Here is an 18574-nt window from a genome sequence, read left to right on the forward strand (position 1 = left end):
TAGATATTTCAGCTTTCAGCTGAAGTTTTTGCCACTTGCATTTCCACTAAAAAAACAGAATGTGGTTATGAGAATTTAAGATCTTTTTCTCCCTCTGCAGAATATCCCCACATAGAAATCCAGATTACAATGAAGCTTTTGTGAACATACATCGGCTGCATTTTATATAGATGTGAATACATTCCTTATGTAGCACAGCTATTTATAGGCTATTTAATTGCAGCAAAACATGCTAACTATTTAGCCAGTGAGCCCATGCTGTTTGATGGGCTGTATCATCTGCTCTGAAACTGGAAGCATTTCCATCAACTCCTCACCAAGCCTTCGAGGCTTTATCGGCTGCCATTAGCCCAGTCTTATGCCAGCATCCCACCATGGATATCAATCTAGAGACTATCTTTCAATGTTTCTGCTCATAAGACACTGGGGAGAACTTAGGCTCTGTAAAATGGGTGTATACTTCAGTGTGTCTATGAAGGGAGTCCATGCAAAGACTTTAAATGAGCTTTTCCCATAAATTTCTTGCCCCCCACACCAAGAGTGATGCTTCTCACAGTTAATTATCCCCAAAAAACACTCCAACACTGGGTGAGAAAAGTCTTCTTTGCACATGAGAGGAGCATAGAGCCCTTTCGAACCACCTGCCAAAAAGAAAGTAGCTGTGAGATGAGCAGGTGGGAAGAAAGGCAGCTGCATGGAGGATGACAATGAGGACAGAAGAAGCTTGGGGATAAGGCGAGGAGACAGACGTGCAGGTGACATGCAGCCCAGGAGGAGTCACAGCTCGATGCTGTCATCTAATTGTGTTGATTTTAGGGAGACGAAGCCACATGTAGACTGCGGTGTCATCATCCTACTCCAGGATGCTGCAGATTGCTGTAGCCCCATAGGAAAACTAAATACCTATCTGCTACGTGCTAATTCACCTGTCTTAGCTTCTGATTTTGCCCTTTCCTAAGAGACTTTTGTTAAGTCTGTGTTTTATCCCACCTCCATACTGCAACACCAATAAGAAAGACGCTGTAGCATTATCCCTACAGCAGCAGTTTTCGTCACGTCCCTCAAGCCAGGAACTTTGCTTTTCCATACTCTCACCCTTAATATAAAAATAAAATATGTTTGAAATTGCTCCTGCATGCCTGTAGCTGCTCACAGGTGAGGTCATCCGGTGGCTAGAGAATGACAAATGTAGAATCATGGAATCATTTTGATTGGGAAAGACCTTTAAGCTCATCAAGTCCAACTGTAATGAGCCACGTAAACCTGGTCTTCTCCACCTGAAGTGAAAACATTCTGACACTATCTTTATTTCAATTCAAAGCGGGGAAAATAACTTTCTTTTAAAGTCCTTTTGAAAGAGAATCATGTATTTATAAAGTCAAGTTTTGGAAAAGTACTGTTGAGAAGAATGTAAAACACTAGTTCTTGAAATTTGCAGATGAAGTTTTCATTAAACTCTATGACACAGAGCTTTTCATATCTTGTTGGTGTTCATTATTCTTACTTTATTCCATGATGTAGCACAATGATGATTAATACTAGTACAACAGGAAAGTTGATAAAATTGTTGTCTTCTTCCATTAAGTTCCATTTGGCACCTATTTAAGAACCATTACAATTAAAAACTGAAAACTTTTTATCTCTGTGTGTGTCTTAATGAAATAAATTTGAGACTTGCTGCAGTGAAATTTCTTCCCACAGTGTTTTTGCAAACCACTAGATGCCATGGAAAGATGCAGTAAGAAGGTACACATAAAGACAAAAGCACATATAGAGCAAAAAAATGAATGAAACTAAGAGTTTCTCAAGAGGCGAAGAAAAAAAAAGCTTTCAGAATAGCTCTTTTCAATGCAAAACATTCTGGTTTCCCCCACAGTTGCTGTAATGCCACAAGTTTTTGAAGTTACCAATGTCCACAGCTGTATTATTAAACAGAAAGTAGCACAAATGATTGTGTGCATGGAGTTTATAAATAATTCCATATTTTCCCTCAACTAAAATCCCCTATTTGATGGCGTTATTTCTGGACACCTTCAGCATCAGGTTCTTCTATTCCCAACCAATCTCTGTTTTAACAGTCCCTCCGTCTGCCGTGTTCCTGACCTTCAGCCTATCCTCCGTGTTGTGAGGATGAAGGACCCAGATCTGAGCACATACTATACCATTGTATAACTCCACTCTACACCTGAATCTGAAATATTATGTGTTCACCATTGACTTCCTGATAGAAGGATATAGGGGAAGTTATAAGGGTGAACATTTTACAGCCATGAACAAAGTTAAGGAGCGTGTTCTGTAGGAGGAAGGATTACACAGACTACCACATTTCCGTCTTGAAAAGAGATTACGGATGGATGTGAAAGAAGTCTATGAAATTCTCAGTGGCTTGTTGACAGCAGGAACAAACTACTGAAGATACGGATCACCTCTTCAACACAAGAACCATAATGTATGATGAGACACCAAGAAGTGCTTGGCTGAGATTGAAGCCCAGGAGCTGGTCCTGCACACAGTGCCCATCTGAGCTGCAGACCACATTTCCACAGCTCTCTGTTGACGCTTAAAACTTGCAAAGCTATGAAAAGTGTGTGGAAACATTTAGAAAAGCAAGATCTGCTCAGTACTATGAAGTGACACCATTCTGCATCCGTGGGTCTTTAAGCACAAATCACTGGAGGTTTGGGGATCTTTTTCAGGATGCATTACCACATGGTTGTCCTGCTCTTTCATTTTTCCAAGATGCTTTAGACTCTGCCATGGAGAGGAGGCAGGGCCAGACTGGCCTGGGGTCAGACCCAATATGGCTGTTCCTATCTAGAATATCAGTGTGGTGACTTATCTAGCTATGACTGTGACAAGTTTAGTGACTCCAAAGACATCTACCACAGCTAGAAGATGAAAAGGAGCCTCAGAAGACCAGCAAATGGGAAGAGGAGGCTTGCTTTTAGTTTAGCAGTTCTTAGCAAGTAATTAGATTTCTCCAGTGATGATGGGAGCAGTGGTGCTCTCTCAGTGGTGGGATTCACCAGCTGTCCACCACAGTGCACCAGCAGATCACAGAGTTGCATGCACAGCTGTGAAACTGAGCATGGGTGCAGAAGAACTCGGAGCCTGGTCGGATCTCCAAACACGCTAAATACAATCAGCCTGGCTGAGCTCTGGCAAAGATGCTGGGAGACAAAAGAAAATCTTCTCTTCTTGGCAAGAGGCACCCTGGGAATTGGTAGCAGGCTCCTGGGAACTGCTCCCTTTTTCTTTCCCTCCATATGGAAAAGGCTTTTATTGGGTCTTGGCCACTTGAACAGCATATAGAAACAGCCACTGGGCTCATAGTTCAACTCTGGCATTTTCCTCCAGCCCCACTGTGGGGTCTTCACAATCCTTGCAGACAGGACTAATGCACAGAAAAGAAGAATAAACCTGGAGAGAGGGTTGCGCAATCCGGCTGTAAAAGGCGCCAGTGTTGGCCCAGGGCCTGGAGACTTGGAGACAGCCAGGAATGGCCCGAGACAGGAGCTGAAAGCAGTGAAGGTTGTTCTGCCAGCAACTCACAGAGACAGAGCCATTACTCTGGCCTGACACAGCCCATGAGCTTCTGGCCATTGTAGGGGTGAGAAATCTTAATTGATTCCTGCCTGGTGCCGGGACAGCAGACCAGAATGCCCTGGCAGAGGGGTGAGAAGGGAGGGAGTGTCCAGACCCAAGGTTGGGGCAAAATCTGCCATTCATGGCATGCTGGAAGTCATCATCACCCTGGTGGCATTCAGAGTCTCCTTCATTCAGCCATGGCTTTCATTTTGGCTGCATATCTTCAAGGCAGAGGGAGAGAATTTGGGATAAAAGGCATTTAAGATGCAGTGGCAAAAAAAGCTAACCACAGAATCACAGAATCATTGCAGTTAGAAAAGACCTTCAAAATCATGGAGCCAGACCACAAGCCTAACACTGTCATTAAACCACATCCCTAATAACCTAGTCTATGCATCTTTTAAACACCTCCAGGGATGGTGACTCAATCACTTTCCTGGGCAGCCTGTTCCAATGCCTGTCAGACTGCAAGGAGTCACCTGTGCTGGACTCATGGTGACTATGGGAAGGTGATGGTGGTGGAGTGAGGTATCTCCCTACCATGGGTTCTTCTGTACATTGTCTCTCTGCTACCTTCAAGGGTCCATGCTGGCTTCATTCAGAATAACTGGATCCTAGTGCAATTCTTTGGCTTAGGAGCAGCATCAGTGTATTGCATAAGGCCAACACCATCCTGGCGTGCATCAAGATTAGTGTGGTCAGCAGGAGTAGGGAAGTGATTGTCCCCCTGTACTGGGCACTGGTAAGGCTGCACCTTGAATCCAGTGTTCAGTTTTGAGCCCCTCATGACAAGAAAGCCCTTGAAGTGCTGGAGCAAGTTCAGAGAAGGGAACGGAGCTGGGAAGGGGGCTGGAGCACAAGTGTGATGGGAGCAGCTGAGGGACCTGGGGGGTTCATCTTGGAGAACAGGAGCTGAGGGGAGACCTTCTGATCTCTGAACTGCCTGAAAGGAGCCTGGAGCATGGAGGGGGTTGGTCTCTTCTCCTAAGTAACAAGTGATAGGATGAGAGGAAATGGCCTCAAGCTGTGCTGGGGAGGTTTGAGATTGGATACTGGGAAAAATTTCTTCCTGGAAAGGGTTGCCAGGCATTGGAACAGGCTGCCCAGGGCAGTGGTGGAGTCACCATCCCTGGTGGTGTTTAAAAGACGTGTAGGTGAGGTTCTCAGGGACATGGGTTAGTTGTAGAATTAGGTTATAGTTGGACTTGATGATCTTGAGGGTCTCTTCCAACCACAATGATTCTATGATTCTATACACATGGCATGGGAGGCTGACTGATTGCTTTAAGATGCAACTTTCATTTCACGCTGCTGTCGAACATGATGTAATGTCCAAGCTGCATCTCCTTGTGTTTGTTTTTATTTTTTTGTGGTGTTTTTGTTTTATTTGGTGCTTTTTTGTGTCTGTTTTCTTGCCTCTTTTTTTTTTTTGTTTTTTTTTTTTTTTTTTTTAATATATATCTACTTTTTATAACCTGATGAACACATCAGTGATTTCTACAGAGCACTCCAGGATAACTCCCCTGTAACCAGCTACTCTCATGCTGTTTTCATTGCTGCTAGTGTCAACTTGAAGGATATTTCATGACCCAAATGGTCTCTCCCCATGACATTGATGACTCTGGGTCTGGAATGAAGTTATTCAGAGCATACAGCAGGGAATCTGAAAGATAAATGTGGCTTATATTGTCTAATCCATCTTCGGATCAATGTCGATGAAAAGTGATTAGCAAATGGGAAAGCTGTCTTGTTTTTCTAAAGAATGATAAATTTTCCTTTCCTTCTTTGAAACAAGTAGCTGGAGTTTCTTCATTTTATGCTACTGAAGTAAAGAGAAGGGGTTTTTTTTGTTTGTTTTTTTTTTTGTTTGTTTGTTTGTTTTTTGTTTTTTTTTTGTTTGTTTTTTTGGGTTTTTTTTGTTTTTTTTGTTTTGTTTCATTTAGGAGAAAACCAAAATAAAAGGAAGTGGCTGTCTTTGTTCAGAATTTCATTTTTTATAAAAAGAAGAAAGAATTTGTGCTTTTAGAATGTGATGATGCAAATCAGTTAGGAATCTTGAAATACCCAGCATTTGTTGGGTTATAAAAACGTATCTTCTGTTTCTGTATCCTCTTAAGTTCATATGGTCTAACCTGCAGGGGTTGCTGTGAGCCAAAGTCTAGCGAGGCTGTGAACAGCGGAAGGTGAACAGGCACTGAATACAGGTCTTTCACAGACCCTGAGGAGTTATTTTCATTGATTCATAAACTGTCTTCTTCCTTAAGGTTTTAGAGAAAGCCCATGGTCCCACCAGAATGCAGAATAAACTGTTCTCCAAGCTATTCTTGCCATTAATCCAGCTGGTTAACATACCATTCCTTTTGTGGACCACGCTTATGGTCTACTCAGGAGTACACTTTGTCAGGTAGACATGGAGGACCAAGTGTTGCCCAAAATACTGAAATCATTCAAGGTTGCCCCATGTCTCACAGGGGCACCTAGGGACTCCAGAAGGGGACCAAGAGTACCCAAAGCATGGTTCTTTATAGAGGCCTTTTTTAACCCGCCTAAAAATACAGGAGCTTCAGTCTTCTGGTGGCCACTGCATGGTTTTGGAACAGCTGATAGCTGACTGGCTTCAAAGGGCATGGTAGGAACTGACTGTTGGTACAGAGGATATGGGGAATAAGATGTTTTTCTGAGCAACAGAGAGTAACTGATGCCTGATCCTTGGGACATGAGCTATCAGACGATCTACAGGAGGAGGTGAACTGCTGATTGATGGTATATTTGGACACCTGATAGCTGACAGATGGTTTATGGCTGGATGAATTAAGGTTTGATGTCATTTTCATAACAGAATTTATTGCAGTAATTATTATACTTTATGTAGTATTCCTCACTATAAAACTTACCCTAATTGGTCTTTTGAAATTTGCCAGTTACCAAAGAGGATTAAACATATGACACAGAGGAGACACCCTACCCATAAGTGGAGCTTTCCTTGCAGAGACATGACAGCCTGAGGGATGCAGCTTCCCAATATTTTAATTGCTCAGTGAAGAATGAGTCTGGGTTTGACACAACCACCACTCCTCAAGCTCTTCCAACCCCAGTCTCAGCCCTCGCAATGAGTTTCCCATGGACAGAGGCCAAATTTTCCCACTTGGGAGCAGGGCTGCCAGCTCTCCAGTCAGCTGGCAAAGGGACAGGTGGTCACCAAGAAAGTGAATTAATTCTGTCATGCAGCAGAGCATGTCAGAGAGACACACAGCCCTGACTATTAATGGGCTGCAATATGATCAATATTCCTTTATTTTTCACTACTCTGTTAGATGCCAAAGCAAGTGCTGGTGGAATGGATATATTCTCCAGGTGTCCAAAGAGGAAACCTAAGAAAAATCTCAACCTAAAAAGGGAAAGTGAGTAGTTGAGACAGAAACACTGTCTAGAAGGACATAAGAAAATGCCATATAAACATAGAACAGAGTCACAAAATAATCTGGGTTGGAAGGGACATTCAAAGCTCATCCAGTCCAACCATGAGCAGGGACATCTTTGCCCAGCTCAGGTTGCTCAGAGCCCCGTCCAGCCTTGCCTGGGATGTCTCCAGGGATGGGGCATCCACCACCTCTCTGGGAAATCTGAACCAGGGTCTCACCCCCCTCATTGTAAAAAAATTCTTTCCTTTAGTTTAAAACCATCACTCCTTGTTCTCTCACAACAGGCCCTGCTAAAAAGTCTGTCGCCATCCTTCTTATTGACACCTTTTAAGTACCGAAAGGTTGCAACAGAAAGGCAGAAAGAATTTTCTTTGTACTTTTTTCCACTGGGGTTGAGAGCAAATGCTTTTTCAGGACCAACAGAGAGATGGGGCTGAATTTGAGACCTGAGTAACAGACAATCAGGTCCTGTTTGTGGACTCCAGGACAGGGCTCCAGCCAAAGCAAAAGCCATTTGAGCTGCAGAAAGCTGAACGTAGTAACTCACTAATAAGCAAGAATGAGAAAATCGGAAATTTGCAGAGCTCTGTTTGGCATGGCTTTCGCTGACCTCGGCGCAAGTAAAGAGCCGCTGCTTAAAATGAATGCAAAGACAGATGCCAACAAGAGAGGACTATGTATGTGATTCAAACTTCTCTAATGGAGCTGGATCAAAGGACTCCTGCCGAGGGGGAAGGCAGTAGTGTCACTTCCATCGCTTTCAAAGCTGGTGCTAAGCACAGAAGAAACAAAGCTTTCGCTTCCTTTAATGGCTTCAAAACCTTCACTTTCTTACCGTGCTGTTGCAGAGCATGTCAACCCCTCCCAACGTCCAGCCCAAGCAGTGGAAATTCTTTAGCAATTAACTCACAGGGAGGAGCAGTGTTGGAGATGCTTTACGGTGACAATACAGATCTGCACAGGAAAATATTTCCACTGTGGTACAAAGTAGCTCGAAAATAGCCGCTACCCTGCTTTAACGAGCAGAGGTCCCAGCTGCAACAATTTAGACTTTGGGAAGTATGTGTATTTAGGAAGTAGCAGGGAAACAAAATTGCATGTTGGAGCCTGCAGTCTGTCAGGCAAAGGTCAGACTTTTAAATGAAGAAACAAACTTGCAGTAAGGTTTCCAACAATGGGATTTCTCTTTTCCTTTATCTTTTATATATATTTTTTTATTATCTATCTATCTATCTATCTATCTATCTATCTATCTATCTATCTATCTATTCTCCAGCAGTCACATAGGTAAAGAATAACCCAAATTGATGGAAGAGATTAGGAAGGAAGAACTCTGCTGTCTGAGTCAGTACCAACCTAATGTTTCAATCTGCATCTATTTAGGCAGCAAAATGTGCCTTAAAGCTCCTACAAAAACATGTATACGATCCCTATACAAGCTACTCACTGCTTATTGTAACTTTAAAAAATGAAGGTTTGGTGGATCCTGGTTACTGAGTTTTTAATTTTAATCACTTAGGAGGTGTGTTGTGGATGGCTGGGGGTTTTTTAATGCAAATCCTGTTGTGATTGTCTCCAAGCCTTTGGTTCCTTTAATGCTTCCTGGCTGCAAATAAGATGTCTAGGAGATAAATATTCAACAAACACAGCTCATTCAGTTTTCTGCTCAGGGTCTACAGCAGCTTCCAGTTTGGTGTGGGGTAAAATGGGAGAGCAACAGTGTACAACCTCAACACATAGGTTGGCCGTAAGTCCTTTGGGAGAAGGATGAGCAGAGTAATCCCAGCTGTTCCTGATGTTAGCAATCAGGACACATAACCACAGACGTAGTTATATGTGGTGCTTTATTTCAGCACTGGGAAACCAGGGGTTCGCACCCGAAGCTGGCTTTGAACAGCTGATTCACACTATACCTTATTATACAAGTTAGTCACATACATATTCATTACAACCCCTGACAACCCTTAGCATATTCCACACCTATTCTAACACAAACTTCCTATCTAAAAGATGCTGTGATTACAAGTTATTTTCTAAGGTACCAACTTTAAAAGCATATATCATAAATCTATGTTCACCTTAAGAATAAGGCTCGGTTACAGTTACCCGCCTTATAAGAATATACCATGAATCTATGTCAACTTTAAGAATAGAGTTTGGTTACTGAATACAAGAATTCTATGGTTACAAGGTTGGTTGCTATCTTAACGTTAATCCAGCTGTAACAGATCCAGTGATATCCAAGGCAGAGCCAGCAAAGGCCCATCCTGACCTGTTCCAGAAGGGAACATGGAAGGAAACATCTTGTAAAGTTGATTCTGTTACTAACAATCTGAATGTGAAGACTGCAAGAGAGAGAAAAGTTACCATAACCTATGGTAAGGTCATACAGAGATCTTTTAGTGCCTTAAAAAAATGACTTTTCAACTTGAAGTCGTCAGATCTTGCTGTATGTCAGTCTGCTAATGTCTTAATTCCCCCACACTGAAAAGTTAGCTTTGGATAGTAGTGTCTGCATCCCTGATTAGTTCATAAACCCACAAATGAATGAGACCCCTTTACTCTGCTTTGAGCAACCTGGTCTAGTGGAAGGTGTCCCTGTCCATGGCAGTGGGTCTGGGACTAGAAGATCTTTAACATCCTTTCCAAGCCAAAGCATTCTATGATGATTCTGTGATATTTCCAGCTCTGCCAGTAACTACTCTGTGACAGTGGGCAAAGGGCAGTCTTCTTTATCTTTCAAGTGTACACTGCAGTAATACTTATCCAAAGTGTAAATGTGTCAGAATACACAGAGAGAAGGAATATATGTGTGGGTACAAACCTCCAGGTCTTTGATGAAGACCCCTTAAAAATAAGGTTTTGTCACTGAAACTGAAGAAAATTCTCATCAGTAAACACATATGGTGGTTGAATTTTCAACCCCTCTTCGTATAAAGACAGAATATGTTTCTTCCATTCTTCCATTGGTGCTTCCTTCAAATGCGACCATCATAGAATCACAGAATTGTAGCATCATAGAATAGTTTGAGTAGTTCATAAGAGAGGAACTATGTATTCAGTGTGATGGAGCAATCAGTTTTGACCAGTGCACTGAAGTACAGACAGGACTAGCATTTACATCAAAACCAAACCCCCAAAACAATCCCTAAAAAAAGGGCCAGCACCATTCCTAAGAATTCCCAATGGAGTCCTGTCCTATGCAGACATTTAGTTTAAGTCTCAGCAGCATCTTTCTGACCTCGGAGTTGAAGGAGGAGAGGAAATGCAAGAGGATTAGAAAAAGCATCATACCATGGAAAGGACTGAGGACAACAGGACATGCTGCCAAGAGAGGCTGGGAAACTGCCAGGGCTGGAGAGAGACTTTGTAGCTTGACTTTGTGGTCGTTTATTTAAAAAATAAATCAAAGATATAGCAACGGAGGCAGATGGACTTGACCCAGTAAAGATACCTTCTGTTCCTTGATGCTACACTGAAGGGGTTCAGGGGTATTCCAGGATCCTTATGACCTTGTTCATGACCCCAAAGCAAGGAGTTTTCTGCTGGTGAGCAAATGTTTTTGGATTCGTGCATCATGGAAGAGTTTGGGACAGGTCTACAATACTCTTCAATGTAAAATGAAAGACAGACTTATACTAAGATTAGTTTTATCACTTACACCAGAAGAAATACTCTGTCATTTTATAACTAAATCATACTTAAAAGATAAAAATGTCTTTTGTTGATACTTTAATCCCTGGTATCTGCAGTTTGTCTCTCAGGACAAGCTGAAGATGGGACATGATTTCCAGGGGGGTGACCAGCAGCAAATGGCAGAAAAAGGGGGGGGAAATGCTATTCATTTTTCTTTGTACTGTTTTGGATGTTGCAAACCCAATACCCACTACTGACTTGTCAATACTGATCTTTGCAAGTTCACCCTCTCAGGTTACATCCAAGGAAAAATCCCAACTTCAAAAAGATTCAGACAAAAGGCAAAGGCCACCTCCACAGCTTCTTTCAAAGCTTTTTGATGCTGACACTGACATCTTTAATTCCAGACAGATGCATTTCTGAAATGCCCTGAACATCTCAATCCATAAAATTCTCCTGCAAACACGCTACAGTTTAGCTTTTACATGGTATTTAAGCATTTCTGATTTTACAGCTGTGTCATACTTAAATGATAGGAAAAAAAAAAAAAAAAGAAACAAACCAAACCAAATCAAAACAAAACAACAAAAACAGAGAGATGGAATTCAGTGCTTTACGATTCTGGGCAAACATAGGCTTCTCTGATCTGAACCTGCCTCCTAGATTCACTATTCCTCTCACTCTGTAACACTGCACAGTCCATAATGACACCTTGTCACACACAATAAAAGTAAGGTTTGCTGGGACCACATCTCTGGAACTCAGTACAGCAATGCTGTGAGATCTGAAGGGCTCTGCTTCCATAAAGAACCAAACTAAGCCTCTTGTTTAATCACCCTCTTAGCTCCGGTCTTGCCTCTAAGTGAGTCCAATCAAAATAAACTCCACTAGTGTTGTCTTGGCCATTCTACAGGTGACTGTTCATCCCTGATGTGACATTGCTTAAAGAGACTAAGAATGTCATAAATGAGGGGGGAGCTTACCAATGTTTACAAATATATAAAGGGTGAGTGTCAGAAGAATGGAGCCAGGCTCTTCTCAGTGACAACCAACAGGGAGTAATGGGTTCAAACTGGAACACAAGAGGTTCCACTTAAAGTTGAGAAGAAACTTATTCTCAGTGAGGGTAACAAAACACTGGACCAGGCTGCCCAGGGAGGTTGTGGAGTCTCCTTCTCTGCAGGCATTCAAACCCACCTGGACACCTTCCCGTGGAACCTCAGTTGGATGTTCCTGCTCTGGTATGGGGATTGGACTGGATGAGCTTTTGAGGTCCCTTCCAATTCCTGACATTCTGTGATTCTGTGAATTAGCTCACCTTGGCCCTCTCCTGAGTACAGGTACAACCCAAATTTAACTTTTTACTGCTGGCCTGGGTCTGTCACTTGTTTTCCCCTTCTGTTGGAGTTCATATACTTCCTTGTAACCTTTTGTCTCCTCCCCAGCAGGCCTAATGGGCTGACACATCATCCTGCTTTTGCTTATTTGTGTTATCCACATCACCAACTACACAGGCTCCTGATACTCATTTCTAGTACCAAATATCTGCCTCTCTGAAAGGCTGCAAGGTCCTTCCCTCAGACTGCCTCCCTAAAAGCCTTTTATTGTTCTGGCAGTTTGCTCCTGTGGAGGAAAGTCATGTATATGTTCATCAACTGCCACAAATACTTAGCATGAAGTTCCCAAGAAGTTCCCAAGAACTGCTGCCACCATAGAATCATAGAATCATTTTGGTTAGAAAAGACCTTTAAGATCATAAAATCCAGCTGTTGACACTGTCAAGGCCAACACTAAACTATGTCCAGAAGAACCTCATCTACACATTTTTTAAACCTCTCCAGGGATAACAACTCATCACTGCCCTGGGCAGCCTGTTCCAATGCCTGACAACCCTTTCCCTGAAGATATTTTTCCGAATATCCAAACTAAACCTCCCCTGGCACAACTTGTGGCCATTTTGTCTCATCCTATTGCTTGTTACTTGGGAGAAGAGACCAACACCCTCCATGCTCCAAACTCCTTTCAGGTAGCTGTAGAGAGTGATCACAGCTTAAATCCCATTGCAGTGACTTTCCTAAATAACTATGCCCAACACTGCTACCTTGTCTTCCAACACAACCTCTGCAAGTGGGACAGAAGATTCCTGCTGTCCCCACCTTCTCTCCTTTCCCTTTTCCACCTCAAGGCTCTTCTGGCTTCCAGTTGCTAGCTATGAGTGGATGGAGATGACCTTAATGGGGATGACAAGAACAGACAAAGGGAAGAGACTAGCAAGACAACACAGATACCATTCACTACAAACAGACATCAGGACAGACATTCTCCTTCTGGGCTGCTGACCACTCTGTAGATAAGCTAGTGGTACCTCTGTGACTCTTCATGTCCTGTGTGGTGGACATGTGCTTGTTGCAAAATGCATGGGCAGAAAATCAAGGTAAGGCACTCAGCAAGTGCTCCTAAACTTTCCTGCTTCTTCCCATGCTCCTGCTGGCACTAAAGAGCTCTAGAAAATGATGGTTATGCATGTGTCTGACTCACCTTGCTGTCCGTTGTTGGAGATTCCTTCTCCTTCTCTGCGTGCTGGAGTTTTCTGTTCAGGTCTTGGAACATGTCTTGGTGACGTTTTCTTGTGTGCATGATTTTCTGAAGTAAACACAAGTGCCACAGGTCAGCAGCTGTACAGAAACAAGAAGTCTTCCCCCCAAAGTTACATACATTATTAAAATGTCCCTCTGTCTCCCTGAAGGTGCAATCTGGTGAGCCTAAAATACCTTCATATTCACTGAGGACCTAGTGTAGCACGGTCTTTATTTTCAGGATGAAATAGCGGGACAAAGTGAAAAGACTAATTTTTGACCGTATGGCTACCATAAACCTACAACTGTCAGCCGTTTATGCTGCATAATCTGTTTTTGACTAGCAATGCTCTACCAACTAGACCTAGGAAGCTTTGCTGACCTTCATTAACTGACGCCTGACCCTATGCGCACTCTGTTCTGAGTGTGTCTTCTTTGCAAATGTGTTCAGACCTTACCCGAACAAGTAGAATTTGGGTACAAGAAGTTTCATCAGAAACTGTTCCACAAATTCATTTTCTTTGTATTTTGGCCCTTCTGCATTTCACTCTTACCTTCTACTGCTCAAAAGGAGAGGCAGGACTAATTTCCATAAGGATTTCTCTGTGCATGTAAAAGCACGTTGAATATGGCTTTTTTGTATTCTGCCAAGTGATATATAATCAGAGAAGGTGGCTCAAATAGAATCACAGAATCATTTTGGTTGGAAAAGTCCCTAAAGATAATCAACTCCAACCATTAACCTAACATTCTGACTAAACCATGTCCCTAAGAACCTCATCTACGTGTCTTTTAAACACCTCCAAGGATGGTGATTCCACCACTTCCTTGAGCAGCCTGTTCCAATGGCCGACAACCCTTTCTCTGAAAAAAATTTTCCTAATATCCAGTCTAAACCTTCCTCTCATCCTATCACTTGCTACTTGGGAAAAGAGACAAACATCCTCCATTCTACAATCTCCTTTTGGGTAGCTGTAGGGAGCAAGGTCTCTCCTCAGCCTCCTTTTCTTCAGGATAGTTTGGGACCAACCTGAAGTGTCAGCTTAGCTGTTTTGGAATAAGCTGGCAGCTTTGCAGGGAAAGGATAGGTCTGCCTAGAAGGAAAGGGCAAACCAATGTAGAATCTTGATTTACAGATGTTAACACAGAAGCTACTGGTCCATAAATTAAGCATGAACCAATATAAACCACCCATTTGTTTAGCTGCAGAAGGTAACCTTTACCAGGCATCCAGCACAAGCTTTTTAGCTCATCATTTTTAAACCCTTGAAGAAGTTCTTTAGCAAAGGCAACACTTCTGTAAATGTGTGAGGAATAAACAAACAAACAAACAGCATTTCTCGTTCTCATCCTATCCCTCAAACAAACGAACAAAAACATTCATAAAGGGATGTACTCACCTCAAAATCTAGCTCTGCATACCGAGATTTCCGCCTCTGCGTATGGAAATGAAAAAGAGATGAGCAGAGATTAGTAAGGCATTGATGGCAGTGAGTGAGCACAAACTCAAACACATAGTAGATAAAACAAGGAGAGTCCTTTGTCTTTTCCTTCTTCCTACACTTTAACATGTTTTTTTCTGGCTCTTCATGATGGAAAGTGCCAGTCATTTAGAGTGGTCCCTACCAAAACACACTGAGCACCAAGGAGGGCTGAGCACGGACTGACCATGGGAGTCTGGCCAATTCAAATCTCTACCCTAGTGATAACCTTGCAGGTGGTTCTCTGAATAGAAATCACAGAGGCTCAAACAGCTCATCTACTGGAGCTTTTGAGCACCAGTCAGCCAAGACTGAAGTTTGGACAGCAATGATTGAGACCTGTTCTCTACTGTCATAGGCAAGAAAAGACGCAGATGCTGAAAAGTGCAAAAACTAAGATAGACATCAGCATAAGATCTATGGTCTAGGAAAGTGTGCTAATACATGTAGTGAGTTATCACAGATCAGGAGAGGCTGCATTTATGCAAGACCTCTGCCATCCCTCTGAAGCTAAGAACATTGAAAAGCATGCCTTAGGGACACTTTACACCCGCAATCACAAGGGCTTTCTCATCTATTTGATGACTGAAGCCATCAAAATGAGAAAGAGAGCAAGAGTACAGAAGGAGAAAAGGTAATGCAAACCATTTTCCTTGCATTAAAATTAACAGTCTTTGACAAACTAACATTTTTATTGGAATTTAGGGCTAAAGACAGTTTATCTAGCAATGGAACACATCTCTGGAAGTCATGAAAGATTTTAATCATTACATTACAAAATAGTATCATATGCCAGTGATCCCTCATGAAAATATAATACTGGCACTGCATGGTGGGCTGCATTTGGTGTAAGGTGCTCTTCTTGAAACACCTGAAGTAGCCACCATCAAGGCATCATTCTGGGCTGAGAACAATACAGTAATTCACATGCTTACCTCCAAGGAGCTCATGGAGAGGGTGGAGACAGTCTCACTCTTGGACACCACACCTGAGTTCCCTGAGTCACCTGTGTCACACAGGCTGTTGGGAATCTGTGACTCACTGGGGATATTTTGTGGTGCCAGCTGCTGCTGCTGTTGTATCATGGGGGAACCTTGCACCTCAGTGCATGTCATGGTTACAGGCTCCCGTGGAGGACTCTTGACAACAAAGCCTGGGTCAGTAGCCATACTGAGGTGGATGAGTCGTGTTTGTGGCATCTGGTCAATATTGATGCTGTATTTGCTCTCATCTTTGGGTGGTTTGGCCCGTAAGGTAGATGTGTTGGTAGGCAGAATGACATAGCTGGTGTCTAGTGTTTGCTCTTGAGCTCGGGAGAGTTCTGAGTCCAACTTCTTGAAGATGTCCCCATCACATATGTAGATGGACTTAGGTGGTTGGTTCTTGTCCTTCTTCAGAGTGAGACTGTGATTACTGAACTCATTCAGGTTGATGGCCCCCAGGTAGTGTGGTGAGCCCTGAAGATGCATCTTGGAGACGTTGGCTGGAAGACTATTAAAGTTTGATGACCCCTTCTGGTGATTGAGTTTCAATTTCTCTTCATCTGGCAGTGATGGACGCTTCAATGTTCCTGTGATGGTTGAGGTCCTGCAGGTGGTGATGTCTTTATTCAGCACTAGGGAGACAGATAAGTATCCTTAGTATCTCACCTAGGTTTTTGTTAACACATCAACACACCTACCAGAGTCACACCATGTCAGCATGTTCTTTTGGACCTCTCAGAAAGAGGCTACGGTGGAAGAAGAGTGTTTTATACTGCTTTTTGTTTGTTTGTTTGTTTGTTTGTTTTTTAATCCAAGATACGGAAGATAAAGCAAAAGCTACAAAAGAATAGAAAAACTTTCTCATTTTAAGAGAGTTCTTTTTGATGTGCATTTTCCTACACAATCATGGCCAAAACTCCCAACTAGGCGAAGATATATTGTCATGTTGATAATAATATCCTGAAAAGCAAATACTTGTATGTATATATGTAGTAAATGCAGTACACTTACATATGTGAAAAATACATATATTGCTAGCCTATGGAGAAATAGAATTCTTTAAAATAAAAGGTTGCTTTCATGTAAAAAATTATTTTGATTCAGAAAATAGTTGAAATGCAGCATTATCAATGATTTCAAATGTATTTTTAATTTTTTTTTTTTTTTAAATTAAAAAAACCTCCACCTTGCTGAATTGTTTCAGGTTGCTTTTTTCCCTTGAAGAATTTCAGTATCAATAATTTCATATTTTAAAATACAAAACATTTTGTTATAAATTTCTAACTGCTCTCCAAAAAAAAAAACTTATGTTCTAGTAATCACATCAAGCCTTTGTGAGAGCTAATTATTTAGTGTTTCTCAGTTTCCCTTGAGGAAAGACAGGAGTACCATGAATATTCCTTCATAGGAGAGGTAAACTCAAACTGAAGACGAGGTGAACATGCCAAGATATTAGAAGGTATATAAAGAACACACAGACACTCATTCCCACACAACACTGCCCACAACAAGACATCTGCTCCTTTTCTAGGTGCAAAAATCTATTGCTCAGTTGATTTCAGGCTGCAACAAAGATCTTAGAATGATAATGACATCAGCCTCGATGTCTCCAGGAGATGGAAATCACAAACTGTGGGGTAGGAGCAAAGTGGTGCAGGACTGAAAGCTTACCCAGTATTTCAGCACAGAAAAGGAGAGAGAAATGTCCCCCTTTCACTCATCTCAGAAGGAAAAAGAAAAAAAAAGGTCTTTTTACCAATTTTTTTCTCAATGGACGAGAGAAAAGGATCTCTGGGGTAATCTGATACTATCCAACTGCTCCACCTGGGACAGAGGCAATACATGATATAGACATCCCATGGAACTGAGGACACAATCATTTTTCTGCCATCTCATACTGAGAGTGATGGGTGCTGGAAGACCAAAGCTCCCCTCAAGGACTACAGAGCAGGCATGGCAGGATGACAAGGATCCAAGGATGCTGGAGAATGGCTTGGAAATAGGGGACGTGGGTCTGCGGAGCAGTTGTGCGAGCAGAGCCTATTCTGAAGGCCATAGTATAAGTAGCAAGACTAGGCCGCAGTGGGAACTGCCGACAATTTCAGTAAAATCAGCAAGGTCACTGAGACCTTGGCAGAGTTTCACAAACAGCTTTCAAGAGCACAAGAATGTAGAATAAGTATATCTAGCAGCTGCAAGTAGGAGGACCATGCAAATGTGACTGTTACAGCTTAAGCTAATTAGTAGGTGACAGGTATGCATAATTATTGTGAACTGTATATGCTATTCGGGTTAATAAATCGAACTATGCTCATATTGAGTCGACCTGCGTGTTCCTCTGCCGCTCAAACAAGGACAATAAAAGAACTTTTAAAAAATATTTTAAAGCTAAACACACTGACTGTAACTATGGCAGCCATGGTCGTCTTGACATTGCTGGTGGACAGATTAGGACGAATCAAAGCATTACAGTGTATTCACAGCATACACTGCAGAAAGATGTTACTGAAGTCAAACCCTTTATTTGGGACAGTCGGTAAGGTTTATTGATTCAGGATTTTCTCCATGCTCATATGCAGAAAGCAGGTTGGGAGAGGTTTGCAATCCTCAAGCATGGAGTGGAGTGAGGTTTCAAAACTGTGCCACGGACATGGTCCTAACAGTGAACCCAAGCGAGGCGGTTATGAGAGGTATCAGGCATACCTCCAGTCCATCAAAACACAGAAGCTGGTGCCTCCAGGAGAAATGACAGCCAAAAACCAATGGACAGATTTCTATTTTTGATCATTCAACAAACAGAATTCGTAGGATGATGCACTCTGTAGAAGAGTCTCTGAAATAGGGACCATTATCAACTACTTGGTGCCGACTAACAGCACTTTATCAGA

General features: G+C 42.3%; 1 protein-coding gene across 7 annotated transcripts in view; it reads right to left on the reverse strand.

Annotated features, from left to right (window-relative positions):
- ADGRB1 (adhesion G protein-coupled receptor B1) overlaps nucleotides 1–18574 on the reverse strand; it is a 292674-nt gene that overhangs the window by 3054 nt on the left and 271046 nt on the right. For all 7 annotated transcript variants that reach the window (XM_065831582.2, XM_065831583.2, XM_065831586.2 and 4 more), the window contains 3 exons: nucleotides 15639–16318; nucleotides 14623–14658; nucleotides 13185–13289 (listed from right to left, as the gene is read on the reverse strand). In XM_065831582.2, coding sequence (XP_065687654.1) covers nucleotides 13185–13289; nucleotides 14623–14658; nucleotides 15639–16318 — 821 coding nt within the window. The remainder of the gene's footprint in view (nucleotides 1–13184; nucleotides 13290–14622; nucleotides 14659–15638; nucleotides 16319–18574) is intronic.

Source organism: Patagioenas fasciata, chromosome 2 (assembly GCF_037038585.1).
Source record: "Patagioenas fasciata isolate bPatFas1 chromosome 2, bPatFas1.hap1, whole genome shotgun sequence".
Lineage (NCBI taxonomy): Eukaryota > Metazoa > Chordata > Aves > Columbiformes > Columbidae > Patagioenas > Patagioenas fasciata.